This window comes from Leptonychotes weddellii, chromosome 3 (assembly GCF_054177405.1).
Source record: "Leptonychotes weddellii isolate Sample4059 chromosome 3, ASM5417740v2, whole genome shotgun sequence".
Taxonomy (NCBI): Eukaryota; Metazoa; Chordata; class Mammalia; order Carnivora; family Phocidae; genus Leptonychotes; species Leptonychotes weddellii.
In genome coordinates this window covers 93,097,184-93,114,708 of record NC_138371.1, presented here as the reverse complement: position 1 = coordinate 93,114,708, position 17,525 = coordinate 93,097,184, and the positions used below count along the sequence as shown (strand labels likewise).

At 52.0% G+C, this 17,525-nt stretch overlaps 1 protein-coding gene and 1 pseudogene across 4 annotated transcripts; one reads left to right on the top strand and one right to left on the bottom strand.

Moving 5' to 3' along the window:
* Window positions 1-110: 110 nt before the first annotated feature.
* Window positions 111-16,192, bottom strand: TMEM177 (transmembrane protein 177). 4 transcript variants are annotated; one of them, XR_014143646.1, is made up of 4 exons: window positions 16,105-16,192; window positions 9,953-10,247; window positions 1,197-1,427; window positions 111-800 (listed from the first exon to the last, which is right to left on the bottom strand). XR_014143646.1 is itself a non-coding variant. In XM_031030118.2 (2 exons), exon 2 carries the CDS (start codon window positions 14,495-14,497, stop codon window positions 13,562-13,564), a length of 936 nt encoding a protein of 311 aa, XP_030885978.2. In that variant the 5' UTR covers window positions 14,498-14,571; window positions 16,105-16,181; the 3' UTR covers window positions 13,253-13,561. The 4 variants fall into 4 exon arrangements, 3 of the variants coding, with proteins under 3 accessions (XP_030885978.2, XP_006735276.2, XP_006735277.2); XM_031030118.2 differs by lacking the exons at window positions 111-800; window positions 1,197-1,427; window positions 9,953-10,247 and adding an exon at window positions 13,253-14,571 and having other exon boundaries at window positions 16,105-16,181; XM_006735213.3 differs by lacking the exons at window positions 111-800; window positions 1,197-1,427; window positions 9,953-10,247 and adding an exon at window positions 13,253-14,595 and having other exon boundaries at window positions 16,105-16,174.
* LOC102748965 (ras-related C3 botulinum toxin substrate 1 pseudogene) lies at window positions 7,208-8,126 on the top strand (annotated as a pseudogene).
* Window positions 16,193-17,525: the final 1,333 nt, after the last annotated feature.

The following is a 17,525-nucleotide window of genomic DNA, read 5'->3' as shown; positions in this document are numbered from 1 at the left end:
GGGAAACTGAGGTACGGAGAGGGTGAATGACGTGCCCAGGGTAGTAAGTTGTAGAGCCAGGATCTTTTTTTTTTTTTAAGATTTTATTTATTTATTTGAGAGAGAGAGTGAGAGAGAGAGAGTACACGCAGGGGGAGGACAGAGGGGGAGGGAGAAGCAGACCCCCCGCGGAGCAGGGAGCCCGATGCGGGGCTCGATCCCAGGACCCCGGGATCATGACCTGAGCCGAAGGCAGACGCTTAACCGACTGAGCCACCCAGGCGCCCCAGAGCCAGGATTTTAACCCAGGGTCTGAAGCCAAAGGCTGCCTGGAGAGGCACCCACAGATTTACTCCCTGGCCATGAGCCTCCCACTGGACCCCGGTCTCTGGGGACCCTAATTCCAATTCTCTCCTGCCTCCACCAATCAACAAAGACATGCATGCTTCAGGACTGCGGGGCTGCCCACAACCAGCGGGGCCCAGAAGGAGCCCCCCCGGTCAGCCGTGGTTCGCTCTGAAGGGGAGCAGCTCAGCGGACTGAAGCTCCGGGGCCCGGGTAGGTGAGGGAGACCCTCTGCGGTGAAGAGAGCTGTGACCCTGGTCTTTTCACATGGATGTGGATGTGGGTGGGCTTAGGGAAAATTCAACCCTGACATTGATTTGAGGTCTTGGAAACTGGAGCTAGCTGGTGAGCAGATAGTGCCCGCCTGACTGTGCCGTGTGCCCGCAAGCGCAGCTCTGGCCACGCCTTAACTGTCGGTGCTTGGCGTCCAGGTGTCAGACTCTGGCAGGACTTGTCTGTGATGACAACAGTAGAGTCTAGAAACAGAGAGGGTCTGATTATAAAGCAGTGAGGTGCTGTCGTGTGGTGTGTGGATGCCCGTCCCCTCCCTCCTTCCACGTGGGCTCTGGCTCCATAGTTTGTTCCTTTGGCCAGGGCCCCAGATGATGGCCCTCCAGCCCCTGGCAAAGCCTGCAGGGCCCAGGGGTAGCAGCCTGCTCTCTCAACCATCCCATGCAGCAGGCAGGGGGAGGCTCCAGGGATCTGGATTGGAAGAAGTCCAGGTGACTCCAGGCCGTGCAGCAGCTCAGTGTGTGCTCCCCAAGCCTGCCAGAGCTGAGCGTGGCTGAGGGTGCAAGGAGGAGAGGGCGGAGGCGGAGGCATAGTCGAGGAAGGAGTGGGCAGCATCCCACCTGCGGACACCCGCTACTCACCTCCGTTGGCTTTTGCACTGAACAATCTGTGGATGCTTAGAGAACATTGTTCAGGTCTTCTTTCGCATGCCGCCTCGATCTGGGAGCTCTTGAGCATCCCGTGGGCTGCAAGGTTTCAATCAGCACCAGTACTACCACCACCAAAACTGTCTTTCCAGGGAGGCATAGTCAGTAAGGGAGGAGGGACATCCCAGGAGACAGAAAGCGAATGGGCCTTAGCGTCTGCGAGCCCTGCAGCAGAGAGAGAAAAGGCAGAGGATAAACCGCAGACATCCAGCGGCCAAGCTGGAACCCGGGGGTGGGGGGGTGGGGGTGGACATTCCTTACCTTGACCCCTGACATTCCTCTCCTACACCCCCAGACCCAGCCCGCCACCAGATCGCATCAATATTCCCTCCTAAATGTAGCCTGAGTCCTGCTTCTTTCCATCTCCACAGCCGCTGCCCAGTTCAGGCCAGCACCATCTCTCTCTGTCCGGAGAAACCATGGTCTGAAACAGGATTCTGAGCTTCACATGAATTAGAGCTTACTGGGAACCCAAAATTTGACCCCTGCCTTTGGGTTATTTATCACCTATGTTATACAGGTGTTCAGAGACAGGTTCCTGGCTAGAAGCTGCTTTTGAATTCTGTTATGTTGAAATACAAGAAGTATGACAGCAGGGATTAAGGTCACAGAGATCATTAGGTAAAGGGAGACCAATGATGAGGTCTGCATAATTTTCTTGTAATAAAGTGAGGCGACGGGAAGAAGGCAGGTTACTTACCAGCATGTGTGTGTGCACGCATGTTCGTGCAGCACACACATGTGTGTGTAATCCACTCCTTTTTCTTTGAAACTCGTAAGATTAAAATAGGGAAGAAGTCCTATACTTTGCAATGATAGATTTTTTTTTGAATATTTAGGAAATCAGAAATTCTCTAGGCTTTCCATCTTTTTAAAAAAGTTTACTTATTTATTTATTTTAAGTAATCTCTACACCCAGTGTGGGGCTCGAACTCATGACCCTGAGATCAAGAGCCTCATGTTCTTTGAGCCAACCAAGTGCCCCCAGGCTCATCATCTACATTTACGCTTGATATATTATGTGCCGTATTTGCTTTGAAATCTTTGATTATCAGAAGTTTGACTAAACTGAAGGAAAAATCCATTTTCATCTGCTCTCTAGATGTCTTAATCTCGGTTCCTAAGACAGCATAGTCTAAATTTGCAGCCATTAACACTTTAAGGAGGTTCGGATGAGGGATTTTTTCCCATGTTCAAATAGTTCCTGCTTCTGTAGAAACTTCATTTTTCGATTAATCTCTGAGGGATGCGCTATCATAGTTCAAGGTAACAGTTCTTTGTTCTATCAACTGTCCATTGCCAGGCAATAGTAGGAAAGGCATTCAAGATGCAGCAGGCTTGTAAAGTACTACTTTCTAAAAGAAATAGGAGACATTTTCATCTTTATTATTGTACTTTTGATGATGTAGTTTGATGATATAAAAGTTTATGTCCTCTACAAGTCTAGTCAGAAATCATTTTTGATTTTGTTGGTTAAGTTAAATAGCCTCTAGTAGGATAGAGTACTGGGTACAAAGTAAGATAAAAGACTACAATAAAATGCTAGCACTTAAAAGAACTGGTTTAGGGGCACCTGGGTGGCTCAGTCTTTAAGCGTCTGCCTTCGGCTCAGGTCATGATCCCAGGGTCCTGGGATCGAGTTCCGCATCGGACTCCCTGCTCCACGGGGAGCCTGCTTCTCCCTCTGCCTGCCACTCCCCCTGCTTGTGTGCTCTCTCTCCCCCTCTTCTCTCTATGTCAAATAAATAAAATCGTAAAAAAAAAAAAAAGAAAACTGGTTTTGCACTAAACATTTTGTGCCTTGGTCTGACATTAACATGATGTGCCTGTAAAATGACAAAAAGAACCAGCGTGGAATCACAGAATCCCATCATATTTTCCATCATGTTCCGTTACGTCAGATTGCTAATTGTGTTCTAAGAAGTTTGATTGAATCACTGCCTACATTTACTGTCACAGGTGACAGTTTGTCATTGTTAGAGACTTCAGTAATTAATAGGAAACAGGAGCTTACGTTTGTTTTTTCTCTTTTAAGTAGGCTCCAGCTCGGGGCTTAAACTCACGACCCGGAGGTCAGGATCAGAGCTGAGATCAAGAGTCTGACGCTTAACAGACTGAGCCACCCAGGCGCCCCAAGTAATTTTCTTTAACAAGTTATGTTCCTTGGAACAACACTGTGATGGTTTTTGTGCCCTTTATACACTGGCTGTCTGAACCTGAGTGCGGCTGAGGGGATCTTTTCTTTCTTTCTTTTTTTTTTTTTTTAAAGATTTTGTTTTTATTTATTTATTTGACAGAGAGAGAGAAACAGCATGAGAGGGGATAGGGTCAGAGGGAGAAGCAGGCTCCCCGCCGAGCCGGGAGCCCGACGCGGGACTCGATCCCAGGACTCCGGGATCATGACCCGAGCCGAAGGCAGTCGCTCAACCAACTGAGCCACCCAGGCGCCCAGGGGATCTTTTCTAATTACAGGAAGGTACCTCTTTCCTCAACACTGTGACCTGACCCGGGACAAGTCTGTACTACACGCTATGTAAGTGGTGAACAAGTCAACTGCAAACCAACCGAGTGTACGGATCTTATGCTGGTGCTGAGATCGCTTCAGAATAGTCATCATGATTTCAAAGTTTGTTTTGAAATCTGCGAGCATCGAGTGTCAGTCAGAACTGAAGATGAAGCATTAATGAATGTTGAATTCTCATGCTTTATGCGTACTTCCCTTTCAGATTTTTCCATTCTCTGCTATTTTTACCATACTGTTGCATTTAAATTTCCTACACACTGACTTGGCATGATTAAAATAAAATTGCGCTGCACGTATGAAAAACTGAGTGGTCAGCAAGCGGGTCCTCACGCCTTCACGGTATCTATCTCACTGTTTACTTGTCAGAGAGTCTCTTTTGCAGGACTGCAAGCTCCCCAGGACCTCACAGTGCACTTGACCGAGCGAGGACTAACCTTGTTAGTTCAGGTCCTCTGAGAAATACACAGGGAGACAGGATTACAGGTGTCGGGGGGAACGCCTGTGAAGGGCAAAGGGGTTGGGCACAGAAGCTGGGGAGAAGCTTCATATTACTTTGCAGGTCTAACACCTGGAAAGGAGTGGGGAATGGAAGAGGACTGCGGAGGCAGGGTCTCCGACTTCAGAGCAACTCTGAGAAAGATCTGCCCAGGGGGCACCTGGGTGGCTCAGACGTTAAGCGTCTGCCTTCGGCTCAGGTCATGATCCCAGGGTCCTGGGATCGAGCCCCGCATCGGGCTCCCTGCTCGGCGGGAGGCCTGCTTCTCCCGCTCCCACTCCCCCTGCTTGTGTTCCCTCTCTCTCTCAAATAAATAGGTAAGAATCTTAAAAAAAAGAAAGACCTGCCCAGGCCACTGGGGAATCCTGGAGCCACAGTCACCCACCAGAGGAGTCCCCCAGTTCATTGGACTGGGCCTACCTCAGTAGTGCCACCAGACCAGCCACTGGCTGAAAGCAGCCCGAGAGAGGCACGGCCTCAGTGAGAACGTCGCGGCGGATCTAGAGAAACAACAGCTGCGGCCGTCCGTCAATTCTGCTCCCCGCAGATCTGAGTGGCACATTTTCATGACGGCCATGGCAACTGACAGACAGAAGGTTGGCCACAGCCCAAGGATACAGAGCCAAAGGCAGTGATGCCAGGATCTGTCACCTTGACGCAGAGAGAGGGAGCGGGCCCTTGGGCCCCTCGGAGTAAGCCTTCATACTTATGTGTAAATACATACAGCAGGCAGTCCTTACATACAGCGAATGCATAGTCATTCAAAATGCCACCCTAACAGGTTTACTTTCTTTTTTATTTATTTTATTTTTTTAAGATTTTATTTATTTGAGATAGCGAGAGAGAGAGCACAAGCAGGGGGGAGGAACAGAGGGAGAGGGAGAAGCTGACTCCCCGCTGAGCAGGGAGCCCGACGCGGGACTCGATCCCAGGACCCAGGGATCAGGACCTGAGCCTAAGGTAGATGCTTAACCGACTGAGACACCCAGATGTCTCCAGATTTACTTTCAAGTTTGTGAATTTCCTTCCAGGTCTTACCATGGCTACATTCTTGCAATCACCATGCAAGTAGTACTTCACATTTTCTAAAGATTTGATATTTATAACTAATAGTTCTACATTTCTATCAGAATCTTCATAATTACACTTTTTGGTGACCAAACAATATTCAACAGATGGATGTACCACAATTTCCTAAGTCATTGTTGTTCAACATTTCCCTTGTTTTTATTTTATTTTGTTTTTTAAGATTTTTATTTATTTATTTGAGAGAGAGAGACACAGCGAGAGAGGGAACACAAGCAGGGGAGTGGGAGAGGGAGAAGCAGGCTTCCTGCGGAGCAGGGAGCCCGATGTGGGCTGGATCCCAGAACCCTGGGATCATGACCTGAGCCAAAGACAGACGCTTAACACTGAGCCACCCAGGTGCCCTTGATTAAAAAAAAAAAAAAATTACCATAAGAATGTACATCTTTGGGCATATACTATTTGGTTTCTGTTGGGTTATAGCTCCAGGATAAGTTTCTAGGTTTTAAGTTACTGGATCAAAAGATAAAGTTTTGTGATCGCATCAAGTTTTGCCAAATTGCTTTATAAAAACATTATGTCAATTAATCATATATGTTAGTTATCTATTGCTGCACAAAAAATTACCGTAAAACTATGTGATTAATACAACCCACATTTACTGTCTCACTGCTTCTGGGTGGGTCATGGATCCAAACACAGCCTTGCTGTGTCCTTTGTTTCAGGGTCTGTCCCAGGTTACAATGAAGGTGTCGGCTGAAGTTGCCGTCTCTTCTGAAAAGCTTGACTGGGGATGGATCATCTTCCGAGCTCACTTGGTTGTCGTCAGGATTCAGTTCCTCGTGGGCTGTTGGACTGAGGGTCTCAGTTCTTTTTTTTTTTTCCTCAGTTCTTAGGCAGCTGTTGGTCAGAGGCTGCCCTTAGTTCCTTGCTATGTGGGCCTCTCCAACATGGCAACTTGCTTTATCAAAGCATGCATCTGAGAAAACAAGAGTCTGCCAGCAGGACTTTTGCAACTTAATCGCAGAAGTGATACCCCCTTAATGTTGCTGTATTCTGTTGCTTTGAACCAGGGGAGCAAGGGGAGAGGCTGACAAAAGGCCAAGAGCACCAGGAGTGGCGGTCATCGGGGGCCATCTTGGGGGCTATTACAAATGTCACCAAGAGCATAGGCTTGTGCCAATTTTACCACAATCACCCTAACACTGAAGGTTCTAATATTTTAAAATTACCAGTGTGGTAGGTGTGAATGACTATCTCCCTCTTCTCTGGCCTGGTATCGACCCCTAGGTTCCCATGGGTCCTCTGCTCTCAGGTGCTGCCAAGGAATTTCCCAAAAGTTGTCAACTGACAGCAACTAAGATCCCTAAGGAACTGCCCTAATTGGGACTTCGAAAAGCTATAAACACAGACCTGTATTAGGCAGCAGTGAGTTCCCTGGGAGGGTTCCAGTCTCAAGGGATTGTTGGTATTTGGGCAGCAACTCCAAAACCTTGAACACCCTGGTACCTGTCCCACTTAAAAGCACAGAAATTTAGGAAACCAATCTTCTTTAAAGCTTACTATATCAGGGTGCCTGAGAGCCTCAGTTGGTTGGGTGTCCAACTCTTGATTTCAGCTGGGGTCATGATCTCAGTGTTGGGGGGATCTGTGGGATCAGCCCACCTTGGCCCCTGCAGTCATCGAAGAGTCTGCTTCTCCCTCTCCCTCCACCTCTGCTGCTCCCCTGGCTTGTACTCTCTCTCCCAAATAAATAAATAAATAAATAAATAAATCTTTATTTTTAAAAAAAAGCTTACTCTATAGGCTGGGCTCCAGCTTCCCATTGGTGGAGGGCAAGCCAGTGTAGGATAGCAGCCCCAGCACCCTGTGCCCTGTGCACCCACCTGCCTCAGCCTGATGATCGACCCCGATGCAGGTCATCAGGTGTGTGTGGTGTTGGGAGACCGTGCTGTGCATAAAACTTGCCTACTGATCAGTTACGTAACCAGTGCATTTCCTGGGGAATATACTCGGCCAATGTTCTGGTAGATGGAAAACCGGTGAATCTGGGCTTATGGGATACAGCTGGACAAGAAGATTATGACAAATGAAGTCCCTTATCCTATCCGCAAACAGATGTATTCTTAATTGGCTTTTCTCTTGGGAGTCCTGCATCATTTCAAAATGTTCGAGCATAGCAGTACCCTTTAGAGCAACACCACTGTCCCAACACCCGCATTATCTTGGTGGGGACTAAACTTGATCTCAGGGGCGACAAAGACACAATTGAGAATCTTCAGGGGAAGAAGCCAACTCCCATCACCTACCCTGGGGTTTGACCACGGCTAAGGAGATCGGTGCTCTAAAACACCAGGAGCGCTCGGCTCTCCTGCAGCGAGGCCTCGGTGTTTGATGAAGCTAGGCGAGTGGTTCTCTACCCCACTCCTGTCAAGAAGAGGAAGAGAAAACGCCTGCTGCTGTGAATCTCTGGGGCCCCTCTCCTGCCCTGTCGCCCTGGGAACCTTTGTACGCTTTGCTCAAAAATGGTGGAGCCTTCGCACTCGGTGCCATGTTTTTGTTACAGATTTCGTTACTTTTTCCAATAAAACCATTTTGAACCAATCAGTAATTTTGAGGTTTTGTTTAAAGTGTAAGACTTCAAACTTTCACATTACATTAAAATTTAGCCCTAAAATGGTCAGCTTTCTTAAAGCCTTATTTTTCAAAAGCCCCTATTCTTGCTCAGATGAAGAGTTGCCAAAGTACCTTGTGAGCTAAGTTGCATTGTTGTGCTGAGAACACTAAGCGCTAAACCGTTCAAGACCTTTGTCTTTAAGAAGAGACTGCAGCGGGGGTGCCCGGGTGGCTTGGTCGGTTGGGTGTCCAACTTTTAGTTTCAGCTCAGGTCATGATCTTGGGGTCATGAGATAGAGCTCCACATCGGCCTCCACACTCAGCGGGGAGTCTGCTTGGAACTCTCTCTCTCCCTCTCCCTCTGCCCCTCCCCTGGCTCATGCCCACACACGCTCTCTCAAAATAAAGATAAAACCTTCAAAAGGGGGGGCGGTGGGCCGCTGGGTGGCTCAGTCAGTTGAGCATCCAACTGTTGGTTTGGCTCAGGTCGTGCTCTCAGGGTCGAGATCGAGCCCCTGTTGGGCTCTGTGCTGAGTGCAGTCTGCTAGTTTCTCCCTTTCCCTCTGCCCCTTCCTGCCTCATGCTCTCTCTCTAAAATAAATAAACCTTAAAAAATAAAAAAAAAATTAAAAAAAAAAAAAGAGACTGCAACGTCTTAAGTTTGGAAACGCAGACACTCTCTAACTAGTTTGATAGGAAAGCAGCACAGCCTCCTTCATGAAATGTTGCCCTCTAACGTCACCTGTAATTTTATCAGCCTGTGTCCATTGCTTAACACTGTATTCATGATAGAATGCGTAATGGCTCAACTTTTGGATCAATCTTTTTGAATTTGTGGTGAGATTTTTTTAAAAAGTTAGTGTATTCCCTCTTGCTGAGATTTTTTTTTTTTTAAAGATTTTATTCATTTATTTGAGAGAGAATGAGCTAGAGAGAGCATGAGAGGGGGGAGGGTCAGAGGGAGAAGCAGACTCCCTGCTGAGCAGGGAGCCCGATGCGGGACTAGATCCCGGGACTCCAGGATCATGACCTGAGCCGAAGGCAGTTGCTTAACCAACTGAGCCACCCAGGCGCCCCCTCTTGCTGAGATTTTGAACAGACCTCTTATTCCCGAGTCCCTCTGATGAAGTATCTGTTCAAGCCGTGGGCGCACGGGAGTGGGTGTGTGCAGCACGTGACATGATCAAAGAATGAAGACAGTATTTTGACAAAGTATGGAGGTTAATTTACACTACATAATTTACACTACATTGTACATGTCACAAAAGTAAAAGTGTCACAGGTAAAATTGTAAAAGGTTAATTTCTGTCAAATGCAGTAAATGAGAAAGAAAGGTCAGTATTATCAAAAATACAGTAAAGCTTACTATATACTCTTGGGCTTCACATTTTGCAAACTTTATTTCACTTTCATTATCAAAACAATGCTGTAGGGTGCCTGGGTGGCTCAGTTGGTTAAGCGACTGCCTTCGGCTCAGGTCATGATCCTGGAGTCCCGGGATCGAGTCCCGTATCGGGCTCCCTGCTCAGCAGGGAGTCTGCTTCTCCCTCTGACCCTCATCCCTCTCATGCTCTCTGTCTCTCATTCTCTCTCTCTCAAATAAATAAATAAAATCTTTAAAAAAAAAAAGAAAAGAAAACTTGGGGATAAAGATGTGAAATCACTTGTTCAAGGTCACTCTGCTAAAGTGGTAGGACCAGCATTTGACCCCACAGCTGGCTGCCCAGTCTGTGTCCTCTCTCTGCTTCCTAAGGTAACCTTGTCCTCAGCTGGGGCCTGATGGCTTGGTAAGACTTGGCCCTTCCGGGGCGCCTGGGTGGCTTAGTCGTTAAGCGTCTGCCTTCGGCTCAGGTCATGATCCCAGGGTTCTGGGATTGAGCCCCGCATCGGGCTCCCTGCTCAGCGGGAAGCCTGCTTCTCCCTCTCCCACTCCCCCTGCTTGCGTTCCCTCTCTCGCTGTGTCTCTGTCAAATAAATAAAATCTTAAAAAAAAAAAAAAAAGACTTGGCCCTTCCATCCCATTCCCACCTCAGCACCAAATCTGATAGATTGGGTGGCCCCTTCCTCTTCAGTTAGCTGCAAGGGCCTCCCCTGGAAGTTCCAGAAAGATCTGCTCAGTGACTTTTTCCTGATGAGAGGTGAGGCCGGCAAGTCACCTCTAACCAGCAGGGGAGAAAGGCTGTAGGGGCCACAGGACAAGTTTCCACGACGAAACCCAAAGGGGATCTGGAACCAGGCTGCTGGCTTCAAATCCTCATTCTGTCGCTTTCAAAGCTTTATGGTTTGCAGCCCATTTCTTCACCTTTCTCTGCTCTTTCCTTGCCTGTAAAATTGAAATAACATTACCAACTACCTGTTCCAATTTGGGGACAAGTGAAAAAAGATTCTAGGAACCTCGCACAGTGTCTGGTGCACAATAAAGGCCCGATAGACATCACTGTAGGGCTGTGGTGGGCAGGGGGCCTCACTGGGTGAGGACCCACACGGGTCAGCCCTGGCCTGTGATACATGCCCACCTGCCGATGCGGGGTCCACGTGTATGCGCCAGTGACAGGCATGGCCGCAGAGGGCACGACGCTATGGCCCCTGGACGAGGCACTGGGGCCTGCTAGGGTCAGGAATGGGCAGAGCCAACGGTGGCATGACGACTCGGGGACCCCGTTCCCTGTGTCCCGGCTGTGTCTGCACGTGTGCGTGTATGTGCACGCACGGGGCGGGGGTGGGGAGGGTGTTTGTGTTTACGTAGCCCTCCGTCACTTAGCCTAGTTGGGGTCTGTGGAGGATTGTTCTGGGGTGTTGGGCACCTTTGCACATTCACACTCAGAGAACCGTGAACATGTAGTGGGGCGGTGGGGGGGGAGCTCAGTAGAACAACGTTCTCCTGGGACGCAGGGCAATGCTGACGACTGAGGCATGCAGCCTGCATGTGAGGAAAGACGCCCTGCAGCGCCTACAGGCTGCCTGCCACCTGGCCCATCTATGAAGCCCTGGCCCATGGTTTTGAATCTTTCTGGGATCAACCCCTGAATCCATGTGCAGGGGCACCTTATACCATAAAACTTGGGGGCTCCCCTTTTTCCCAAAACTCCTTGGGGGCCCTGGAGGCCTGAGTGGGAATACCAGAAGTGTCCTGTTTCCCCCACCGGAACAGCAGTCTCAGATCCGGGCCGGGCCGGGCCCTGCCCTTGGGAAGTCCCAAGCTGGGAAGACAGGACAGGGTCACACTGGATTCAGATGGCCTCACCCTCGTGCGCCTCCGGCCGGACTGTAACAACTCAGGCTCTAGGGAGCCGGCCTGCCTGCTGTAGCTTCAGAGCCTTGCTCATCTCCTCAAAGATGCTACGGAGGGCCTCAGTCCACAGCAGTAATCCAGACATAACACCCTGCCCTTGTAGACAGAATGTTTCAGCGGACAGGAGGCTAAGCACTAACTGCATGGTAACTTACTTACAGTTAGCACTGAGGGCTGGGGAGAGGCACAGGGTGTGTGAAGGGGGTGAATGGGGAAGGTTCGGGATTCCTGCAGGAGGAGCTCTAAGTACCTGAGACAGGGCGAGGGCGGGAGAGACTGCCCCAGAGCGAGGCACTGTGTGGAAAAGGAGCGGGACGGCAGTGAAGGAACCAAAGTGCTCCTGAGGCTAGGATCCATACAGCTGGGGGGACACCAGGCAGCTGGAGAGGCCGGAGAGGCCATTAGGCTGGGGCTCAGAGATGCAGCTCTGGCCAGAAAGCTGGGGGATGCCCGCAGAGGGTTTTAAGCAGGACGGAACCCAGTCAGACTTGCACTTCCGAGAGCTGGGAGAGGTGGGGACAATGGCCAGGAGGACCCAGCTGGGGAGAGCAAGGATGAACTGAGGGTTGCCTGGGCATACGGGATGTGCAGAACGCAGCAGGGGCGGAGGGGCGGCTCACAGGGTGGGGGCTCTGAGCCAAGCTTTGGAGGTGGAACCACCTAACACATGCATGCATGGGGACTGGGAGTAGCTCATGAGTACAGTTGGTGACATGGAGCAGAGGGAGGCAAAGCAGCCATTTCAGGGCATCGCTCCCTTGACCACTGGGGCTCCCATTCCTTACCTTTGGGGCAGGTCAGCAGGAACGCCTGAAGCCGCCGCCCTGCTCCTTCGGTACTGAAAGTAGTTGGGGTGGGGAGTGGCGAGCAGGTGGAGCTCACCGAATCCACACCCCAACCTACACTTCTCCAGCCAAGATCAGACACTCACACGTGGTGGTAGCACTTGGGTGACAAGCCGAGGGGCCCCTTGAAGTGGCATTTCCCAGAGTGGAGACTTGTTTACCCACTCACTAACTCATCCATCCACCTCTGCCTTCAAGCATGTGCCCACTGCCATCCCGGGACCTGAGAGATGGGGTGTCTGCCCAGGCCTGACGCTGGGACCCATGGGCTGGTTGAATGGAGCCAGAACACTGATCTCCAGCCACGGCGACGGACCCAGCAGGAAGACCTGCCACCCCACCCCGCTCACTGTCCAGTCAGTCTCCTGCAGGAACTGCCACTGCTGAGTGGGCTTCCTGGTCCTGCTCTGTGCCCTTCCCTGGGTGTGGCCCCGTCTCTTTGCCCTGAATTACACTGGCGCCAGGCCTGACTTCTTCCATTCTTCCAGGGAAAACATAATTGACAATAAAAATACATGAATGGCTGAGTGAGTCTGGCTCGCTGGCCACAACTGCCCTCACCTTCCCTGGGAAGGGGTCTCCTGTCCAAGGATCAAAAGTGGGGTCTGCTCTACTCTCCACCAGAAGGCTCGAGGGAAACAAACAGGGCAAGGGTGCAGCATTCCCCTGGGCCCCGAGTGTGACACTAGGCCCAGTCCATCTCACCCACCTCCATCCTGCTTCCTCCCTGCCACCCCCAGTTCCTCTCCTCTCCAGGTACGGACCATGCTCTGGACTACATCAGCAGGCGCCCTCCCTGCAGGGCCTCGGTTTCGCAATGGCTTGTTCTGTCTTCTTCCTGTGGCCAGAGCTCCTGCCAAGTCTCCCATGCCATAGGTCGCACCAGGTTCCAGCAACACTTTCTCTCCGCTTCAGACCCAGGGGCGCTGTCTGAGCATGCCATCTGCGCTGGATACACCACCCTTGAAACCCCACCTCAGGCTCCCACTTCCCAGCCTCTCAGGGCCACACTAGCTTCTCACCTGGGCCTCTAAAGCTTTTCTCTCTCCCGCAGTAGAAGGAAGTGAGATTAGACCACCAGCTGAACTACAGGGTGGTTCTTCACTCTGGGGAAGTGTTCACGTCCTGTAAGCACCTCTGGTGGGGAGAAGTGGCCTGACCCCCACAGCCTGCAGGAATTCAAAGACCAAGGAGGGACATCCCATTTATTTACGGCCTGTCCTCTTGGCCAGGCCCTTTTGTCCATAGCTCACACAACCCCCAATTCCTGCCAGGTAATTTACAACACCCCCATTTTACAGCTGAGGAACCCAAGGCTCAGATTCAAAAGGGACTTGCCCAAGGTCACTGGGATCATGGACCGGGGTAGAATCTAGGCCGTTCCATTCCAGAGTCTCTGATTCATCTGACACCGGGCTGTGGGTCCAGAGGCACCGAGAGCCCCGAGTCAACGGCAGGGTGGCACCTGCGTGAGGCGCCTCTGTCCTTGCGAGGAGTCTCTCAGGAGCGGCTCGGGTTGAGTGCTGCCCTCCACATCTGCAGCACACGGTCCCGGCGGGCCGTGTAGGGTAGGTGTTTGATGCGGAACCAGTGTCTGGGGACGATGTTCCCGCTGGGCGTATACAGCTTCTCTCCACGACCGCCCAAGAGACTGCGCACGGCGACGTTGCCCGACAAAATCTTCTCATAGAACTCCACCCCGCCCTGGGCATAGGCTGCGGATAGGGCAGCTGCGCGGCGGTCCAGCCAGGCTTCCAGGGCATGAGTGAGCGAGTCCGCGGAGAAGGCGTAGGCCACAAAGCCCGCCACTGCCGCCAGCAGGTTGAAGGCAGCCCGCAAATTCATGGGGCCTCCGTAGAGCCCCAGGGCATGCTTGGCGCCCACACCCAGGGCCCACGTTCCCGCCAGGCAGGCTGGGGCCGGCAGGGCCTGGAGGGCAGCTGCACCGCTCTCCACGTACACCACCTCCTTGGCCAAGGCAAACTTCTGGGCGTCACGGGACAGGGTCAGGGCGTCTCTGAGCCGGGCGCCTGCTGGGCTCTGCCAGTTCACTCTGTGCCCGTGTACCACCACTGGGTGATCGGTGTTGATCAACGTGCCACCCAGGAAGGTGGCTGGGATGCCCACTACGGCCCCCGCGGGGAGTCGCGGGAAGCCAGCACTCACAGGCTGGAAGGTGAACGTGCTGAAAGCCTCGCAGCGGTGGCCGGAGGGGACACCGATGTCCTGCAGCACCTCCTGGAAGAGCCCCCGCAGCTCTGGGGAGAGCGGGGCGGGCTGGCCCCGAGGCCAGTACTGGTACAGCCATCGCATCACGGGGTCCGGGACGAGGTGGTGGGAGATCTGGGCCCCGAACAGGCCTGCACAGGAACCCACCAACAGGCCGGTCCTATGTCTGTGCGCAAGTGTGGCGGCCCGCCACAGCGGACCGGCCATGACAGCTGCCACTGCTGTCAGCCTGGGCCAGGAGAAAGAGAATCAGCCAACAGTCCCCTGGGTCGGCCTGCAGACTGAACACACCGCAGGGTCACGTCCTTTGAAACAGAGGCAATACAGCGAGGTGGTTAAGAGCATGAGCTCCAGAGCCAGAGTTCAGATCCAGCCCCCACCTCTGTGCATCACCCGCCCCATCTGCCAAGCGGGCATCCGACAATGGCATCCCGAGGGTGGCTGTGATGAGTATATGAATGAACACACATAAGGCAATGAGTCCGGCAAGGTAGCAGACAGCCCCTGTGACACTGCCATGCCTATGACTTTTATTCCCGTGGCTAGGCTCAGCACGAAGTACCCAACTGCCTCACTCCACTCGTCATCCCACAGTAAAGCCCTATGATCACGAATTTATAGGTGACACCTATGTTCAACTTATTACTTCCTATATGCTAGACACAATCCTGAGACTTTATATGGTCCAACTACTGAATCCTCACAACTCCATGACCTAATTACTACTATTGCCCCTATTTTCGAACACTGGAAACTGAGGCAGAGATAGATTAATTGGTTGAAACCCCAAACTAGCAAAGTGGCAACGTTACAGGTTGTGTGTCCCCTCCAAATTCATATGCTGCAGTCTTAACCCCCAGCCTCTCAGAATGTAACTATTTACAAATGGGGTCTTTAAATGAGGTCATTAGGGTAGGTCCTAATCTAATCTCTTAGGTGTCCCTAAGAGAACAGATTAAGACACAGACACTTACAGAGGAAAGACTATTAGAGGGCACAAGCCTGAAGGTGACCATCTACAAGCCAGTGAGAGTGATCTCAGAAGAACCGTCATGCTGACACTGTAATCTTGGACTTTGAGCCTCCAGATCCTGAGAAAATAAATTTCTGCCACCCAGTACTTGTCCTGGCAGCCCTAGCCAACACGGGCACAGTACTTGAACACAGGCTATCAGGGCCTCACAGCAAGCTTTTCATTTCAGAAAAAAATTTAATGCTAAATTACAAATATCTACAAAAGTAGACAAAACAGCACATTAGCCAATTTCAACCAACTCATGGCCAATCTTGTTTCCTCTCTTCTCCCACCCACATTCCTCCTCCAACTGGCTTATTTTGAAACACATCCCGGGCGTCCTCTTATTTCATCCGTAAATATTTCAGCAAGAATTCATAATTGTTTTACTGTGGTTGAAGCTTACGGTCTTCCTGCCTGCCTGTGATAGCTGTTTAATTACCAAGTACGTTGCTGCAAACAAGAACGTGGGGTGCCGCCTGGCCTGTTTTAACGAAAATTCCTAAAGGGGCACATCACTTGGGCCTATATTCCCAACGAAGCAGCTAAGGCTAGAAAAGCAAGGGTCCTGGACAAAGTCCCAACGCCCCCGGGCCCACCAGCGCCAAGGCCGCGCTCCAGGCTGGGCGAGGAGGGCCTGCGGAACCCTTGGAGAGGGCTCCCCGCTGGGCGTCCATTCTGGGCGGGGGGGGGCCTAATCTACGCCCCACAGCTCCGCGGCTCGACCACTACGGTGGAGGGGACCCTGGGGAGGGGGCCCGTCCAGGCTCCGCGAACCGCCCGCCCACCGGTGGCTCACCTCCTATGCCGCAGCCTGGGCTACCACGACACGTGCGCGGGGCGGGCCTGGCGCAGAGCACGCCGGCCGGCGCTCTGGGGGCGGGGACTACAGGGGGCGGGCCTGGCGCAGAGCACGCCGGCCGGCGCTCTGGGGGCGGGGACTACAGGGGGCGGGCCTGGCGCAGAGCACACCGCCCGGGCTCTAGGGGCGGGGACTACAGGGGGCGGGCCGGGCGCAGAGCAGGCTCTGGGGGCGGGGACGGGGGGGAGGGGAGACTCCGGGGGGCGGGACTCCGGGGGGCGGGGCCGGGGCGCGGGTACTAACCTGCTGGCGGCTGGGGCCGGAGCGCCTTGGGGTGGGGGCAGCGACCTGCGACGTCCTCGCTTCCGGATGAGCGAAGCGAGCTGAGCAACCCGGGCTAGCGCTTCGTTCTCTGCACTCGGGAGGCAGCCTCGGTCGCCCGTTGAGCCGTCTAGGAAACAGCGGCCCTGCGTGGGTTAGGAGGTGGCCTACGGCTAAGCCCCCATCGGAGCCCATGCCCACCTGACTGCCGGGTCCGTGGCCTTTCCTCTCTGGAAGTGTTCGCCGCCCCTGAGCCGCTCTAGGCTTAATTTTATTACCATAGCAGCTGCCCCTCCAGTTCCTCTTAAATGATCCACGCGTTACAGCCCACAGAGCAGCGTCGCGCCTGTCACCTTATCTTCCCAGCAACGCTTAGGTCAAGGATCATCAGCCTGCGGATGGACCAAGTCCAGTTGGCCACCTGTTATTGTAAATAAAGTTTTATTGGAAGACAGCCATGCCCATTTCTTTAAAGTTGCCTATGGCTGCTTTCTCCCAGAGGGGCAGAGTTGAGTAGCCAGGACAGAGACAGTCTGATCCAGAAAGCCTAAAATTTTGACTATCTGGCCCTTACAGAAAAAGTCTGTGGACACATAAAGTACATTATTCCCGCTTTACAGATGAAGAAATGGAGGCATTTAGCTTGAGCAGGGTACCCAGCTCATATGCACCTAGCATGCCCCTGAATGGCACAGGACCTCTGTCCCTGTACATTTCCCATTACATCTCCTGCCTCCATACGAATTTAACCTAGTGGGTCTTGCTAATTCTCCCAAGTGGGTCTGGCCTCTGTGTCTGACTCTCTTTTCCATCCAAGCCCTGGAGTAAAGAGGGAGGAGGACTTAGCTCCTGGGCGGAAAGGTGAGACTGTGAGGGAAGATGAGGATGAACTAAATAACAGTCTCCTTTCCATTGTTTTTTATGCCATTGATTTGTTTAGAGAAACCATATCATTTGCCCTGGAGACTGTTATAAAATAAGAGATGTGGAAGACTTAACAGTTAAATGCAATACGTGGCTTTTGTTGGGATCCTGAACCAATAGTGTACTGACTGTAAAAAAAGACACCTTTGAGACCACCAGGGAGATCTGAATAT